Here is an 18,072-nt window from a genome sequence, read left to right as displayed (position 1 = left end):
ACCCCTAATGTAGCCAATCCTCCCAGAGCTTATAGAACTCTTCTACAGGGGCTACTGCAGGGATCTTGTTGTAGCTGGAACTCCTTTGCATATTAAGCGACTCACCCCTAATGTAGCCAATCCAAGAGCTTACAGACCTCTTTTTACAGGGGCTACTGTAAGCTCTTGGAGGACTGGCCCCATTAGCGGTGTGTCACTGGGGGTTTCCTACCTTTTGACCTGTATATATCTCTACTTATTTTATGATCACATAGAGGGTTCTTTTTGCAGCAGGAAGTCCTCTGCATATTAGGCAACACACCCCTAATGTAGCTACTGAAAGCTTTTGGAGGATTGGCTACATAGGGGTGTATTGCAAAGGAGTTCCTGCTACAAAAAGAGCCCCGGGTACCATCACCTAGATTTGCCATTCTCTCATGGTAGGCAGGGGGTTGCCCACTTTTAGTCACCCCTCATTGACAACTCTGTGAAACAGCATACTGGATTGTTCACTAGTCTGATCCAGCAAGTGCTGTTGTTGTTCTTCTTGTGATTTTGTATTTCGACATTAGAGATGTGACTAATTTTGATTAGCTAATTCAAATCATTTCTTGCCTCCTCCCAAGGCCCCTCCTGAAGTCTCTTGATGTGTCTTCTATCTTTGTCACTGAAATGTTTGCAGATTGCATTTTGAAATCCATATTAACTTTCTTTTGGAAGCCTTGCTGGTCCCCAAAATTACCTGCCTTGAAGTGATGAGTTAACCTTGCACTTTTTGTGAGGGGGGGGGGGTAGGGCAGGAAGGATTTCTGCCCAAAGGAAGGCTTTACATAGCTCTTCATTGGACCTCACGAGCTAAGATACTGCAAGCTTGAAACCTAGGCTAGTCAATAGCATCAGTTCAGCATCAAAAACAAGAATGGCCAATTCAAAGCTGTAAAAATTGAATGAGGAGGAGGAGGAGAAAATATTGGATTTATACCCCTCCCTTCACTACCTAAAGTAGTCTCTGAGTGTCTTACAATCTCCTTTCCCTTCCTCTCCCCACAAAGGACACCCTGTGGGGTAGGTGGGGCTGAGAGAGCTCTTCTGTTAGCCGAATTGCCTTGATTTATAAGTGTGAGGAATATGCATATTAAATGGCAATAGGCATTATAGGATCAGACCTGTGTATACCGGAGTCCCACTTATCCAACTCCCAGAAATAGACACTGAGACTAGATCTTAAAAAGCAGTGATTCTGTTTACTAAAGGATTATCACACATACACACATAGATTCAAGCACTCTCACACACAATACAGAATTATGGAGTTGAAAGGATAGAGACATTTGCATGAGCAGGATAATTATTGGTGGGGTGATAACTTTTTCTGTCTGGCAAGACACTTGGATCAAGCAGTGAAAAATAACTCAATAGGGGGAAAGGGACTGTGAGCTGACCAGCAGCACAAGTGGACTAATTCCAAGCCAGCCTAGATTTGGAACCAACCATTAATCTCCCTCTACACTGCATGCCATTTTCACTTTAAGAACATAAGAACATAAGAGAAGCCAATGTTGGATCAGGCTGATGGCCCATCCAGTCCAACACTCTGTCACACAGTGGCCAAAAATACCAGGTGGTATCAGGAGGTCCAGCAGTGGGGCCAGGACACTAGGAGCCCTCACACTATTGACCCACCCAAGCACCAAAAATACAGAGCATCACTTGCTCTGGAGTCCCTATCTATACCTTGTGGTTAATAGCTACTGATGGACCTCTGCTCCATATGTTTATCTAATTCCATCTCCTGTGGCAGTGAATTCCATGTGTTAATCACTCTTTGGGGGAAGAAGTACTTCCTTTTATCTGTTCTAACCTGACTGTAATAAAGATGGGGAATTATGAATATTGTGGAAATAGGCTTTAAGGGAGCAATGACCTTTGGCCCCGGTCACACGGGCCAGATATCGAGGGGGGAGGCGTGACTAATTGCCCTGGAGGAAGCTAATGCGTGACTGCCCGAGCACATGTCCCGGTCGAGGTCCCATGGTTCGAGGAAAATGCCAATCAGACGGGTATCCTGCAGCGCAGCACAGAAGCCGCGCCACGTGATCACACTAGCAATCGCTCCTCGTGTGCATGCGCTGTTGGGTGCTGTTGTGCAACCTGCGGAGACGAACAGCGGTGGGCGCTGGATGCCACGTAAGTCCACCAGTAAAGTGATCAGATGCCTGCCCTTGGCCAGCGGTTTCAGGAAACTAGTGCCTCGTAGGTACTAGTTTTTAACTCCGCACCTTCAGCGGGGAGCTACGGGTTCGCCACAGGAGCACTGTGCTTCCCAGATGTTGGGGTGAGATCGCACCCAGAAAATCCGTGGGACTCCCGTGCCTCTCCTGTGGCAACTTTGCCATGTGACCGGGGCTCTCATATACCAGAGTCCAATTTACACAGATTCCCAGAAATAGACCAGGAGTCCCATGCATAATCTTATAAACCTCAATCATGTCACCCCTCAGTCGTCTTTTCTCCAAGCTAAAGAGCCCTAAGTGCTTTAACCAGGGGTCATTTGGGGGGGACGCGGGGGGACGCCATCCCCCCGGGTGAGGTGCGGGAGGGCGGGGCCTGGAGCTCCCTGCTGGTGCTCGCTGGAGGTCGCCGCCGGCTGTGGGGAGGACACACTTCCAGTGATGTCAGGGGGTGTGGCATATGCTAATGAGTTATGCTAATGAGTCCCCCTAGCTCTTTTTCTATGAAATGACCCCTGGCTTTAACCTTTAATTAGATCTTAAATACAATTTCTTTTACTAGACGATTCACACACACATACAATAAAAATAAAACAATCACACACTCAAGCAATATAGAACTAGGAAATTAGATAGAATGGTACAGCAACAGTTGCATGAGCAGGACGTATCACTGGTGGGGTGATACCCTACCTGTCTGATGCAACGAGGTGATTCTGCAGCAAAAAATGGGGAAAATACTAGGGTAGGGATCATGCGATGATCAGCAGCACACGTGGTGGACTTCAGACAGCGCTACAAATGAAGGCAGCTAAATAGGGTAGGGTTAGGAGAGGCAGGAGAAGAGGGCCACCAAGACACGTAGTCCCCAGGAAGATGCTAGAAGCTGCCAGTTCCTTAACGAGGTCAGAAGAATGGAATTAAGTGTTGGGCAATTGATTCAACGTTTGCTAACAATGACACCTCTTAGACTGGGCAGCTTAAGACAAAGAAAAAGAAAAGGTAGCAATTCCAGGTTTCTGGCTAGTCAGCGATCCGGTGACCTACATCATCATTCTCTCGACGGGCGGGGTGTGTGTTTGGCTGCTCAGGTGATCTCATCACAGCCAAGTTCTATTGTTTAACTTGAGGATGAGTATGTGCAGTGATGCTAGGAGAAGATGTGTGGAGGGAATTAGATAGGTATATGGAGCAGAGGTCCATCAGTGGCTATTAGCCACAAGGTATAGATAGGGGCTCTGGGGCAAATGATGCTCTGTCTTCTTGGTGCTTGGGGGGGGGCAACAGTGGGAGGGCTTCTAATGTCCTGGCCCCACTACTGGACCTCCTGATGGCACCTGGTGTTTTTGGCCACTGTGTGACAGAGTGTTGGACTAGATGGGCCTTTGGCCTGATCCAACATTGGTGTCTCTTATGTTCTTATGAGGAATGCTGCCTGCGTGCTGGAGAAGAAGTCCTTCAATGGAGTCCTTTGCAGGAACACTCAGGCTTCTGGTGGAAAGCATGGCTTCTGGTTGCTGGGCGCTGCATATTTCTGGCATCAGGGAGGTTGGTTTGCCTCCTGTATGGATGTAGGGGTGAGAAGCACCATGGGTCCTACATCTGGCTGGCATACTGTTTCAGGGTGAGGCTTCCCTTAGCTGGACCCATGGCCACTGTCCGGGAGGCTTGGCACCATCATTGGGCTACTGCACAGTTCAGTTTCTGGCATATTTATTATATAGTTCGTAGCCTTATAAACACTGTGCAAGGCTCTCGCAGGGCAACACTTCTGAGAACTGCTCTTTCCAGAACTTGTAACTGACTCAAGGTCACTCCAGTAGCTGCATGTGGACCTTGTAACTGACCCAAGGTCACACCAGCAGCTGCATGTGGCGCACTGGGGGATCGAACCTGCTTCTTCCAGATTAGACTCCGCCACTCTTAACCACTACACCTAACTGGCTCTCAAGAGTTTCGAAAGCATCTATGTGTTCAGTTATTTCCTGGAAGAGGCCACAAAAGGCAATCAGCTCTAGCCACATTGATTTATAAAATGCCCATGACTACTCCGGTACTGCTACATCCTTTTTTGAGCACCATGGGCTGTATCGTATGTTTCCAATCCACCAATACCAGAGCTTTCCTTGGGTGCAGGAACGTTTCCACTGGTGCAAAATATAAGGTTCCTTCCTCCAAAGGAATGATCTGGATGCAAGTCAAAAGTTAAAGAAGTAACATTCAGAAAGCAGCAGAGAAATGTTGCCATCTCCAAAGACCTTAAGGTCACCTGATCCAACAACATTAGCAATGTGTTCCAAAGGGAGAATCCGACATGGAGCTACCTCATGGGAACTGGTAAGCAAATTTCAGACTGTAAGAACATAAGAGAAGCCATGTTGGATCATGCCAATGGCCCATTGAGTCCAACGCTCTGTGTCACACAGTGACCAAAACCCAGGAGCTGCCAGTGAGGTCAAAACTTCAGAAGACCTCCCACTGCTGCTCCCTAGGCAAGGAGGAGGAGGAGGAGGAGAAGAAGAGGAGGAGGGGGAGGGGGAGGAGGAGGAGGAGGAGGAGATTGGATTTATACCCCACCCTTCACTCTGAGTCTCAGAGCAGCTTACAAACTCCTTTCCCTTCCCCTCCCCACAACAGACACCCTGTGAAGTAGGTGGGGCTGAGAGAGCTCGTTCAAGAACTGTCCTTTGAAGGACAGCTCTTGTCAAAACTATGGCTTGTCCAAGGTCATCCAGCAGGTGCAAGTGGAGGAGTGGGGAATCAAACCTGCTTCTCCCAGATTAGAGTCCGCACACTTAACCACCACACCAAACTGGCTCCCAAATACAGTTCCATCTATGCCTTGTGGATTAACCACTGAGGGACATCTGCTCCATGTGTGTATCCAATCTCCTCTTCAAACTGCTTATGCTTGTAGCCACCACCACTTCTTCTGGCAGTGAATTCCACATGTTAATTACTCTTTGGGTGAAGAAGTACTTCCTTGTATCTGTTCTAAACCTACTGCTCATTAATTTCATTGAGTGCCCATGAGTTTTTGTATTGTTAGAATGGGAGAAAAATACTTCATTCTCTACCTTCTCTATCCTATGCCCTGGAGACTTCAAAAACTACTATTGTATCTTGCACCTTTTGTTGTCACCAGCAGATGTTTTCTGAGAGTGGATCACAGCTATGCTGATTGGAGCTTGTATTCAGTTTGTTCTTTGGATAATAACATGCCTATGACCATCTAGCCCAGTCTCATCAGATCCTGGAAGTTAAGCAGGGTTGCCCTGGTGTTAGCCAAATTGCTTTTGATAATTAATAAAGATGGCAAATTATGGTTATTAATGTGCAATTGGCATCTGTCATGATCTGTGCAGGACTGGGAGAACCAGGCCTAGTGAGGCCTAGGCCCAGGAGAGACCTGTGTGGGAGTGGAAAGCAGATAGCCTACAATCCCCACAATGCTTAGCGATGGTTGTAACCAATCGGTGTCCAGGGATTGTGTGAGGACATTGTGACTTAAGCTTTGTGGGCTGTGGAACTGTGTTCTTTTCTCTTCTGTGTTCTTCCCACTCACAGAGCTTAAACTGGGAAGGGACAGTCTTGTCTGAAAGAAAGATCCCACACTTGGGACAGAGTGAGTACAGGCACAGGCCTGGTATAAAAGGTTGTGGGCCTTGAATAGTAACTAGTTAAGAGAAATAGGTAATCACATTAGGTTTGGTTTATTTTGCCTTTTTGTTGTTCAGTCGCACAGTCGAGTCTGACTCTTCGCGACCCCATGAACAAGATCCCGCCAGGCCCTCCTGTCCTCCGCTGTCCTCTGAAGCTTGCTCAACTTCATGTTCGTTGCATCTATGACACTGTCCAACCATCTCATCCTTTGCCGTCCCCGTCTTCTTTGACCTTCAATCTTTCCCAGCATCAGGGTCTTCTCCAGGGAGTGCTCCCTTCTCATTTGGTGGCCAAAGTATTTGAGCTTAATTTTCATTATCTGGCCTTCCAGGGAACAGTCAGGGTTGATTTCTTTTAGGATTGACTGATTTGATCTTCTTGCAGTCCAAGGGACTCTCAAGAGTCTTCTCCAGCACCATAGTTCAAAAGAATCTATTCTTCGGCGCTCGGCCTTCCTTATAGTCCAACTCTCACAGCCATACATGACTACTGGGAATACCATTGCTTGGACCATGCGTATTTTTGTTGGCAGGGTGATGTCTCTACTTTTTATCATGCTGTTGAGGTTCGCCATCGCTTTCCTCTCTCTCCACTTTTACACTGAGCAAGAGGCTCTTTAGGTCCTCTTCACTTTCTGCCATTAGAGTGGTATCGTCTGCATATCTGAGGTTGTTGATCTTTTCCCCAGCAATCTTGATTCCCGCTTGTGATTCATCCAGGCCAGCATTTCGCATGATGTACTCTGCATATATATTAAATAAGCAAGGTGACAATATACATCCTTGTCGTACTACTTTTCCTATGCTAAACCAATAAGTTGTTCCATATCCGGTTCTAACTGTCGCTTCTTGACCCTTATACAGGTTTCTCAAGAGACATGTGAGGTGGTCTGGTACTCCCATCTCTTTAAGGACCTGCCATAGTTTGTTGTGATCCACACAGTCAAAGGCTTTAACATAGTCAATGAAGCAGAAGTAGATCTTTTTCTGGTACTCTCTTGCTTTCTCCATAATCCAGCGAATGTTGACAATTTGATCTCTAGTTCCTCTACCTCTTCGAAACCCAGCTTGTACTTCTGGCAGTTCTCTATCCACGTACTGTTGAAGCCTAGCTTGCGGGATCTTGAGCATGACCTTGCTAGCGTGTGATATGAGTGCAATTGTGCGATAGTTTGAACATTCCTTTGCATTGCCCTTCTTTGGGATTGGAATGTATACTGACCTTTTCCAATCCTGTGGCCACTGTTGCGTTTTCCAAATTTGCTGGCAAATTGAGTGCAGCACTTTAACAGCATCATCTTTTAAGACTTTGAATAGCTCAGCTGGAAGACCTTTTTTTGCCTTTAGACACTGTTATATATTTTAAGCACTTTGTCTTGTTTTCCTTGCCCCGTTACTGTATTAATAAACCATTGGTTTAATGTTCTCTGCCTGGTCATCATGCCTATATTTCTTGGCTTAAAAGGAACATTTTGGTTGGGCTTGAGAGGGTACTCTGGGCCTTCCCAAGGGACCCTAAGTCCAGAGTGGTGTCAGAGGAAGGTGGCAGCCCACTAGGAGTCATGACAGCATCTAAGGGAGCAAAGCCTATGTATACAGAAGTCCCGCTTTTTCCAGTAACCCAGAAATAAAAGACACCAAGTCTCAAGTAAATGGTTTCTTTAATGAGAAATATACTTCAAGCATACAAATAACTTCACAATCACACACACAGTTATTCAGGCCTAGGAAATATAGACAGAAAGGGATAGTGACATTTGCATCAGCTGGAGAATCGTTGAGGGGTGATACGTACCTGTCCTCGGCGAGATAAAGCGATCCACAGAAAAACAAGAGAGTCTATAAGGGAAAAATGGGATTGTATTCTGAGCCAGCAGAACACGTGGCAGACTCTGGCAGTACTAAAACCAAGAGTCATGGAGATAGGGTGGGTCTAGAGGTACAGGAGAGAGAGAGAGCATGGTGGGTCATGTTCTTTTATACACTGTTGGGACGGGGGTGGGCTTTGCTGGCACTTTCCTTGTAACGTCCCCTCGGTCAGTCCCAGGAAGTTTCCTAATCAAAAACCAGTTTCAGGAGGAAGGGTGCTTAATGGTTGGGCAATATTGGATTCCATTTACTCTTAACAGTGGCACCTTTGAGAACAATGGCTGAGCCGGCCAGAGTCATTGTCATCGATGGTCCATTGATGGCTCCAGGTAATGGGTTTAGCTGGTACGTGTCAGCCCTCTAATCCTCTCATGGCTGTGGATTCTTTGTCATGCTGTGGTCCCTGCCACACGGTGGTAAAAAGCATGACCAAAGTGCGGCTTTTTACCCCCGCACCAAAAGAGACATGTGGCGGTGGGATCACACACATCCCCTGAGCCGCCGCACAGTTGCTCCCCGGCACGATCAGATGCCGGGGAGGAAGCCACTGATGGGAGACCGAGGCAGCCGGCTGCGCATGTGTGCGCATGCGCAGTTCGGCCAGGAGCCTCAAATGCTCCTGACGACGGACACGCAGGCGATCCCACGGCCGTGCTTGCTGCGGCATTTCAGGTAAGTCCTTCTCTTTACTAGCTTCTTTTTTGCTCCGAATTACTGGGCTGTAGGGACGGATCGGGGACGGGTGCGTGCCACTTCCCAGATGTTGCGGTTTGATCGTGCCCATTTGCTGCACCCCCAATCCGTCCCTCTTTCGGCCCAAAACCTCCCATGTGACCGGGGCCTGTGTTCGGCAAAAGTGGGGGGAGGTGACTGCGTCTCAGAGAAGATGCTAGTTCATGGAGTCTCCAATCAAGATCTCTGGTCTCATGGCTGGTATGGTGTCTATTTAAACAGCAAATGGTTACTGGTCTTACTGTGCTTCACTTGGTTAGGGAGCTTGGTTCTCTTCCTGCTACGCTGCGGTTAAGAGATGGCAGGTAACCCCAGGAACCATTAGTACACCATCTCAGGAAAAGATTTTCCTATTCTGGGCATTTGTCTGCAGTTGGCATCAGCTTAGGGTCACCACACAACCCATTCCCTTTTGCACATTTACCGCACAGTCCAGTTATTGTGGAGTTCATAAGTCCAAAAGGAGCGCTATAAGCGCCTTGTAGGGCAACACCGGTTGGTACTTGGAGACAACCAAGGAATTCCGGGATTGGTGTGTGAAGGCAGGCAATGGGAAACCACCTTTATTTGTCTCTTGCCTTTAAAACCCTACAGAAAATATCCCCAGCATAGAATCTTAGGGTTGGAATGGACATCCATGGTCATCTAGTCCAGCCCCCTGTACAATGCAGGGAATCCACAAATACCACCCTTCCATTCTGATCTGGGAGAACTGGGTTTGATTCCCCACTCATCCTCAGGCAGCTGCTGGTGTGACCGTGGGTCAGTCACAAGTTCTGCCAGAGCTGTTCTCTCAAAGACAGTTTCTGTCAGAGCTCTCTCAGCCCCACCTACCTCACAGGGTGCCTATTGTGGGGAGGGGAAGGGAAAGGGGACTGTAAGCTGCTCTGAGACTCCTTCAGGTAGTGAAGGGCGGGGTGTAAATCCAATCTCTTCTTCTTCTTCAAATGGGCAAAACCAACAACTGCTTATATTTATTTAACCTTCGATTTATATACCACCCTAACCCCCCTAATGGGGGTCTCTGGGCGGTTTACAACTTGTAGTGCTAATCGCTTTTATGGATCCCTAACTATGGGCACATTCTCAGGGGTTGGGTCAGCCTACCTAGCACCCCGGTGGTGGCGGCTCTTCCTTCTGGTCTCCGGCTTCGGCTTCCTTGGCTCCTTCGGTCGGCAGGACGCTCCTCTCTCCAGCGCAGTTCTTCTCCAGCGAGGCAGCCGTCTCGGTGTGTGAGTTCATCTCTCCCGGCCTTGGCTGCGTCCGATAGGCTCCGCCGCGCCGGGAGATGACGTCATCCACACCTTCTACTGCTCGCGCCGGCCGTTTTCTGCAGGCCACCAGGGATCGCTCCACTGGCTCTCGATGTTCCGTCGTGCCGCCTCGTCTCTGCCGCCAGGATCCGCCATCACCACCGCCGTCGCCGCCATTGTTGTTGTTCCTTCGCTGCTGCCGCCGCCGCACACCACACTCCTCGGACGAGGGGGGTGCCCCTACCCTACTAAGGGTAGGTTCCCATTTATCTACTCGCCCTTTAACGGGCTTTTGAACTGCTGGGTGCTTATATGTGGTCCTTCTCCACTGCGGTCCCCACCTTGAGCAACTGTCTGCCTGAAGAGGTCAGGAAGGTTCCTGTTCTCCAGGCTTTCTGCAAACTAAATTTTTCAAGAAGGCTATTCTTTGTAGATAATAGAGTAAAAAAGGTAAAGGTTCCCTTGCTCGAAAGCCAGTCGCATCTCCGTTTCAAAGCCGAAGAGCCAGCGCTGTCCGAAGACGTTTCCGTGGTCATGTGGCTGGTGTGACGGAACGCTGTTACCTTCCCACCGAAGCGGTCCCTATTTATCTACTTGCAATTCCTTGCTTTCGAACTGCTAGGTTGGCAGGAGCTGGAGCTAGAGATGGGAGCTCACTCCATCCTGCGGCACCCGGGTCTCGAACTGCTGAACTACTGACCTTCCACAGCCTGCAGTTCAGCGTCTTAACCATTTGAGCCACCGCAGCTCCAGATAATAGAGTAGCACTGTACAAAAGCCACAAAATTACCTGGATAAATGATCAGGGACTGTGATCTGTATGACCATGTGTATTTTGTTCTGGGTTGGCTTCCATTGTGTGGTTTCAGAACATTTAATGTGTCATGCTAACCCTTACGCTGTGCTTCAGTTCTGTTCTTAGACTTCTAGTTGATTCTACAACCCATGGCCTGTTTCATTGTTCACTGGATGCCCCATCTTGTCGACTGCATTTACTAACTCTGTGTAATCTGTCTTGAGTCCAAATGAGAAAGGTGGACTATAAATAAAATAAAATAAAATAATCTTTGGGCTCATCATCCCCCACCAAAAATATTCTACATCTTTAAAAAATAAAAAAAAGGTCTCCGGATACAGCAATTGTTACCCCATTGTTGACTTTCTCCATTTTCTTCCAGCTGAGGATATGGATTGTGTCCAAGTATTTTTTTTTAATATATATATATAATAAATTATATATATATTATAAATTAAAGTATTTTTTCACCATTAGGAGTTAAGCAACAATTTAAGAGTCTTGCAATGATTTTCATCAGTGAGCTTAAGGTTGAGCTGCTATATTTTATGATGCCCCTGCACTTCCTTTCAACCTTACCCAAAACGTGCCCTTTGACGTCCTGTTCTTGAAGTAATTTGTTCTCTTAGCAAAATCTATTTTCTAAGCAAAATCCTATTCTCTAAGTCAAACCTGTCCTTTGACCTCCTGTTCTCAATCAAGGGTCTGTGCCATCTTTATCTTTCAAAGGAAAAGTGTGAAAAAAATGTTTTCCTTATATCCTCTTAGGCATGTAGAATGTAACTTAAACAAATGATAGAGTAAATTATGTTTGAGAATGGAATGGCTGAACTCCTTTTGAAATACCAGACCCTGACCTCTTTGTTTTGTTTTATCCTATGAAAGAAGAACTTTGCATCTGTTCTTGATGCCTGCATTTTACTGAGGTCTGGACAAACTGACAAGCTCTCATCAGAATGATCCTTAATAAAATTCCCTGCTTTGTTAGTGAAAAGTCTTCAGTGAATCTTTATCTCTCCCAGATAGAATCGTGGGAGGGAGAGCTGTAGCAGGACAAACAAAGATCCCCTAATAGATTGCACGCTTAATTATAAAATAACAGATAAAAGGAAGGACTTCTTCACCCAGAGAGTGATTAACACATGGAAGTCACTGTCAAAGGAGGTGGTGGTGGCTACAAGCATGGACGGCTTCAAGAGGGAATTAGATAAGCATATGGAGCAGAAGTCCATCAGTGGCTGGGGCACTGGGGCAAGTGATGCTCCGTATTCTTGGCGGTTGGCGGGGGACAACAGTGGGAGGGCTTCTAGTGTCCTGGCCCCATTGCTGGACCTCCTGATGGCACCTGGTATTTTTGGCCACTGTATGACAGATCCAGCATTGGCTTCTCTTCTTATCACACACCACTACAGAGAGAGGCAATACACTTTCCCTTCATTCCCCCCCCCCTTTTAACTTAGCAAGAACTGAGCATTGTGCATGGCTAACAACAGAAACCCAGACAGGCCATCGTGATGCAAAGCAAGCGTTTTAATTTGAGAGCAGAAAGCGGATTGCTGCACTGAACCACCGCAGGCTTCGATCCAAACATTACAGTACAGACAGAAAAACGGAGGGCATCTCCATTGCCCAGTTGTCCTGCAGAGCATTAAAAAAAGAGAGCCTGGTTAAGATGGCACTGGGCTTCCGTGAAGATGCAGGTAGTGTCCATTGGAGAAATAGTCATTCAGTAAAGGCAGAGCACACTCTGAGAAAGGCAGGCGTGGGACTGACTGAGACAAGTGCTGAGCACCCAATGGGAAGCGTAGGACTTAGAGTCTCTGGCATCAGTGCCCAGAAAGCTCAGCGATGGATTCGCTGGTCTGTGTGGCCATTTTATGTCTTCATTGGAAGTCCCCTCCAGATCTTACCAGGGTCCATCGATGCTGCTACAGCTGTACCTTCGAGAGAGGGGGTAGCAGACCCCAGAACTGTAACCACAAGGGTTGTAACAGATGCTACCATGCCTAAGTCCATACCCCAATCCGTAGCAGCTAGAGCGACGACCAGAGAGGCCACCATAACCACAGCCTCCATAATATTGTATCTGGGTGGAACCACGACCATCCCCGTAACCACCATAGTAGGTTTGTGGGAGGCAGCGACCGCCATAACCACCATAGGAGGTCTGTGAGGAGCGACTACCACCCATGCCGCCATAGGAGGTCTGCGGAGAGCCACTACTACCATAGCCACCTAAGTAAATTGGTGGGTAGCAGCTACGGCCATAACCACCCCAGTAGATTGGTGGGTAACAACTAGGGCCATACGACGGGATACATCTGATGCGTTGCCCGTAGCCTCCATAGCAGCTGGCAGAGCTAGCACCAATGCGCTGTCCATAGCCTCCATAGCCGCTGCCAGAACTAGCTCCAATGCACCGTCCATAGCCTCCAGAGCCGCTGCCAGAACTACCACCCATGCGCTGTCCATAGCCTCCATAGCCGCTGCCAGAACTAGCTCCAATGCACCGTCCGTAGCCTCCAGAGCCGCTGCCAGAACTACCACCCATGCGCTGTCCATAGCCTCCAGAGCCGCTGCCAGAACTACCACCCATGCGCTGTCCGTAGCCTCCATAGCCGCTGCCAGAACTAGCTCCAATGCACCGTCCGTAGCCTCCAGAGCCGCTGCCAGAACTACCACCCATGCGCTGTCCATAGCCTCCATAGCCGCTGCCAGAACTAGCTCCAATGCACCGTCCATAGCCTCCAGAGCCACTGCCAGAACCAGCTCCAATGCACCGTCCGTAGCCTCCAAAGCCACTGCCAGAGCTAGCACCCATGCGCTGTCCGTAGCCTCCAGAACCACTGCCAGAACTAGCACCCTTGCTCTGTCCGTAGCCTCCAGAGCCGCTCCCAGAACTAGCACCCTTGCTCTGTCCGTAGCCTCCAGAGCCGCTCCCAGAAGAGATGCTTTTGCGGCGGCATGGGTCACATTGGCTTTGGTATTTGTAGTCGCTCATGTTTTCTGAGGTGCTGGATCTGAAATGATGCAACATGGAATAAATTTGATTGGACATGTGCCTTTGATCAGGAAACATCAGATGTGGTTGGGATGGAATGACACCAGTGAACATTTCAACAGCATTTTGTTTGTATCTGCTAGCATTTTCCTTCCTAGGACCCAACTGGGACCTTTAGACAATGGACACAAGGGATACCTCTTGGAGGGTGCAATACTTCTTTTTTAAAAAAGAAGAAGCTTAAACTATCTAGGGACTCTAATCTGGAGAGCCAAGTTTGATTCCTCCCTCTTCCACATGAAGCCTGCTGAGCAGGGGTCATTTCCTGCAGGAGCGCACATGAGCGGAGCTCCGGCAGTAAAGAGCCCAGAGGGTGGGCACATGCCACAAGCCCCACCCCCTGCCCCCAGCAGCCCTCAGTCAGAGCAAGAAGCAGCCAGGTAAGTTGCAGAGGCCCCACCCCACCCCCCGGTCCAAAAGAGTCCAGTGGCATCTTTAAGACCAAGTTGTATTCAGGTACAAGCTCTCCCTCCTCTGCGAGATCTGCATGTCCCACCCCCCAACCGCTAGCAATCCAAAACAGTCTAGTGGAGCCTGAGCGGTGGGTGTTGCCTTCTGACACACCTCCAGTGATGTCAGGGGTGTGGCACATGCAAATAAGTTATGCTTATGAGTTATGCTAATGAGCTCCTGCACCTCTTTTTCTACGAAATGACCCCTGCTGCTGAGTGAACTTGGGCCAATCACAGTTCTTTCAGAGGTCTCTCAGCTCCTCCTACCTCATGAGGTGACTTCTATGAAGAGAGGAAGGGAAGGTGATTATAAGCAGCTTTGAGACACCTTAGTTTAGAGGAAAGGGGGGTATAAAAACCAACTCTTCTTCTTCTTCTTCTTCTTCGGACATGTGGACAACCTAGACTTCTGCTAGTCTTTCCAAAACCTTTTGCAATAGAAAAGAGTAAGAATCCTGTAGCTACTGAAAGAATAACAAAATTTTTGGTAGGGGATGAGCTTTCGTGAGTCACTGCTCACTTTTTCAGACCTGAAGAACAGCAGTGATCTGAAAAAATCAGCAATGACTCACGGAAGCTCGTACCCTACCAGAGATTTTTTGTTGGTCTTTAAGGTGCTCCTGGACTATTACTCTTTTCTGCTGTTACAGACAGATTATCATGGCTACCCATCTCGATCCCTATCTTTCCCCCCTCAAGACCTAGCAACGGTGGCCCATGCAATGGTCACTTCCAGAGTTGATTACTGCAACTCGCTCTATGCAGGCTTACCCTCGAGGCTGCCCCAGAAATTACAACTGGTGCAGAATGGGTATTTCAGAAACTTGGTGGGATGAGGAAAACCAGTGGGATACAGTGATTCCCGATTATATATTATATTGGAAGGATGGGGGGGAAGTGTTGGAGGTGGGGTGGCTCTGTATGTCAGAGAGGGTATAATGTCCAGAAAGATTGAGAGGCTAAGAGAATTGGATTCACTTCTGGAAATTCTACGGGTTGAAATAGGGGAGCCAAAAGGAAACTTAACACTGGGAGTTTGTTATCACCCACCAGATTAAAAGATAGAGGAGGATTCCTCATCAAAGGCTCCTAAGTAAGCTCAAAAATCATGGGATAAAAGGACAAGTCCTTTTATGGATCAAAAACTGGCTAATTAATAGAAAATAGAGAGTGAGTATAAATGGGCAATTTTCTCAGTGGAGGGTGGTAAGCAGTGGGGTATCGCAGGGATCAGTACTTGGTCCACTGCTTTTTAACTTGTTCATTAATAATTTGGAGTTGGGAGTAAGCAGTGAAGTGGCTAAATTTGTGGATGATACGAAGTTGTTCAGGGTGGTGAAAACCGGTGAGGATTGTGAGGCACTCCAAAGGGAACTGTCAAGGATGGGCAAGTGGGTGTCAACATGGCAAATGTGGTTCAATGTGGCCAAGTGCAAGGTGATGCACATTGGAGACAAAAATCCTAAATATAAATACACATTGATGGGGTCTGAACTGGCAGAAACTGATCAAGAGAGAAATCTTGGAGTTGTAGTAGATAACTCACTGAAAATCTCAAGACAGTGTGTGACTGCAATAAAAAAGGCCAATGCTATACTGGGGATTATTAGGAAGGGTATTGAAAACAGATCAGCAAATATCATAATGCCCCTATATAAATCAATGGTGCGACCTCATTTGGCATACTGTGTGCAGTTCTGGTCACCACACCTTAAAAAGGATATTATAGCTTTGGAAAAAGTGCAGAAAAGGGCAACTCAAATGTTAAAAGGGTATGAACACTTTCCCTATGAGGAAAGGTTAAAGTGCTTAGGGCTCTATAGCTCGGAGAAACGACGACTGAGGGGTGACATGATTGAAGTTTATAAGATTATGCATGGGATAGAGCAGGTAGAGAAAGGTATTTTTCTCCCTTTCTCACAAGACAAGAACTCATGGGCACTCAATGAAATTGCTGAGCGGTCGGGTTAGAACAGATAAAAGGAAGTACTTCTTCACCCAAAGAGTGATTAAAACATGGAATTCACTGCTCTCCGCTGTGCGTATTTACCCAGAAGTTAATCCCCTTTAGTTCAGTTAATAATGCAACGAACATGAAGTTGAGCAAACTTCAGAGGATGGTGGAAGACCTGAAAGCCTGGCGGGATCAGGTTCATGGGGTCGCGAAGAGTCGGACTCGACTGTGTGACTGAACAACAACAAAAAATATGAATTTATGTGGTTTTATTGGTATTTTTGCACCAACTGTGTTAGCTGCCCTGAGCCTGCTCGTGGGGAAGGCGGGGTCAAAATTGAATAAATAAATAAATAAATAAATGTAAGTTCAGCACCTTCAGCTTCATTTACTCTCCAAATTACACACACAGTTGTGAATCATATTGCATCGACATGAAATCTAAGTCCTACTATTGTTAAATGTTTTTGTACACATGCTTGGCCTGAGCTGGGTTTCTGAGGAGCAGCACCTTCTCTTTCATCAGCTCCTCCTCTAGAGGTGGACACTTTGCCGACTGCAATATGACTTACTTCCATTTAACAGTGTCATCCTATCTAGAGTTCTGCCTTTCAAAGCCAGTTGACATCAAAAGACTTAGAAGGGTGTAATGCTGCTCGAGATGGGATGATAGGCACACTTACACTTAAAGACTTAAAGCTCTCCGCTGTGCGTATTTACCCAGAAGATAATCCCCTTGAGTTCAGTTAACTTTACTCCCACGTAAAGGTGCATGTGATCGCAGCTTTAGAATAGCCTCTCTGGATTTACATCTCAAATCAACACAGCACCTTTTCAGTTCAGCATTCAAGGGTCTAACACTTTTGACTATTGAGAAGGTTTAAAACATCAATAAGAAGTTGGTCCAAGATCTCATCAAATCTTGGAAGCACAGCATGGTGGTCCTGGTTAGTCCTTGGATGGGAGACCACCTAGAAAGGCCAGCTTTGCTATGTAGAGGCAGGCAATGGGGAATCACCTCCAAATGTCTCTTGACTTAAAAACCCATAACAGGTCAGGTCGTCATAAGTTGGTTGTGACTTGATAACGCTTTCCACCCACCACCAAGAAACCTAACCTAGAGCCACCATGTTCCCAGGCCAGATGAATTAATCTTCTTCTTCTTCTTCTTCTTCTTCTTCTTCTTCTTCTTCTTCTTCTTCTTCTTCTTCTTCTTCTTCTTCTTCTTCTTCTTCTTCTTCTTCTTCTTCTTCTTCGTTGGATTTATACCCCACCCTTCACTACCCAAGGGAGTCTCAGAGCAGCTTAAAAACTCCTTTCCCTTCCCCTCCCCACAACAGACACCCTGTGAGGTAGGTGGGGCTGAGAGAGCTCTGACAGAAACTGCTCTTTTTCAAGGACAGCTCTTATCAGAAATATGGCTTGCCCAAGGTCATCCAGCAGGTGTAAGTGGAGGAGTGGGGAACCAAACCCAGTTCTCCCAGATTAGAGTCCACTACACCAAACTGGCTCTCACAACACACTGAGGCCTATTGTCAAATCATTTTTTTTTAAGAGCAGGAAGCTTTTAACAGAAAGAAACACTCAGAATCCACAAAACTATCATGCAAAACACAACCACACAAAGAATGAAAAAATGAACTGTCAAAGAGACATTTCAAGAGGCACTAAAATGGAACTTACTTGGTTTACGGGAAGAATGGAGTTCAAGTGAAGTCGCTGAAGGAACTGAAGACGGGCTGTCCTTTTATACTCTCCCTGGGACAGTCTTCCGATTATGAGCCACCCTGGTGCGCGACACTCACAAATCCTAATTATGAGCCCAAATATTCCATGCTCACTCACACAGAGGTAATGTCTTAATTGCTTTAATTGTTCTCCCTCTCAAGTTTGGAGTTATTACTCTATCAAAGGCAACTTTGCACTCAAGACCTGCCAACTCCCTCATGCTCTCTTTCATATTAACGAGCTTGTGAACGAGTTTAATACCCCCTTCAGGATGGCCATTTGTACATTTTTGACTATGCATTCACCATGTTGGAGGAGGTAAAGCCGACATTTGAAATCACTGGGGAAGAGTAGT

At 47.1% G+C, this 18,072-nt stretch overlaps 1 protein-coding gene across 2 annotated transcripts; it reads right to left on the bottom strand.

Moving 5' to 3' along the window:
* Window positions 1–12,031: 12,031 nt before the first annotated feature.
* On the bottom strand, window positions 12,032–17,703 carry LOC107121855 (glycine-rich cell wall structural protein 1.0-like). 2 transcript variants are annotated; one of them, XM_015424867.1, is made up of 3 exons: window positions 17,673–17,703; window positions 13,223–13,542; window positions 12,032–13,087 (listed from the first exon to the last, which is right to left on the bottom strand). In XM_015424867.1, the coding sequence occupies exons 2-3, from the start codon at window positions 13,521–13,523 to the stop codon at window positions 12,429–12,431; spliced, it is 960 nt and encodes a 319-aa protein (XP_015280353.1). In that variant the 5' UTR covers window positions 13,524–13,542; window positions 17,673–17,703; the 3' UTR covers window positions 12,032–12,428. The 2 variants fall into 2 exon arrangements, with proteins under 2 accessions (XP_015280353.1, XP_015280352.1); XM_015424866.1 differs by having other exon boundaries at window positions 12,032–13,542.
* Window positions 17,704–18,072: the final 369 nt, after the last annotated feature.

This window comes from Gekko japonicus, unplaced genomic scaffold, assembly GCF_001447785.1.
Source record: "Gekko japonicus isolate JY-2015 unplaced genomic scaffold, Gekko_japonicus_V1.1 scaffold1203, whole genome shotgun sequence".
In the NCBI taxonomy this organism is placed as follows: domain Eukaryota; kingdom Metazoa; phylum Chordata; class Lepidosauria; order Squamata; family Gekkonidae; genus Gekko; species Gekko japonicus.
Note: the sequence above shows the minus strand (reverse complement) of the source record. Positions and strands in the feature narration are given on the sequence as shown.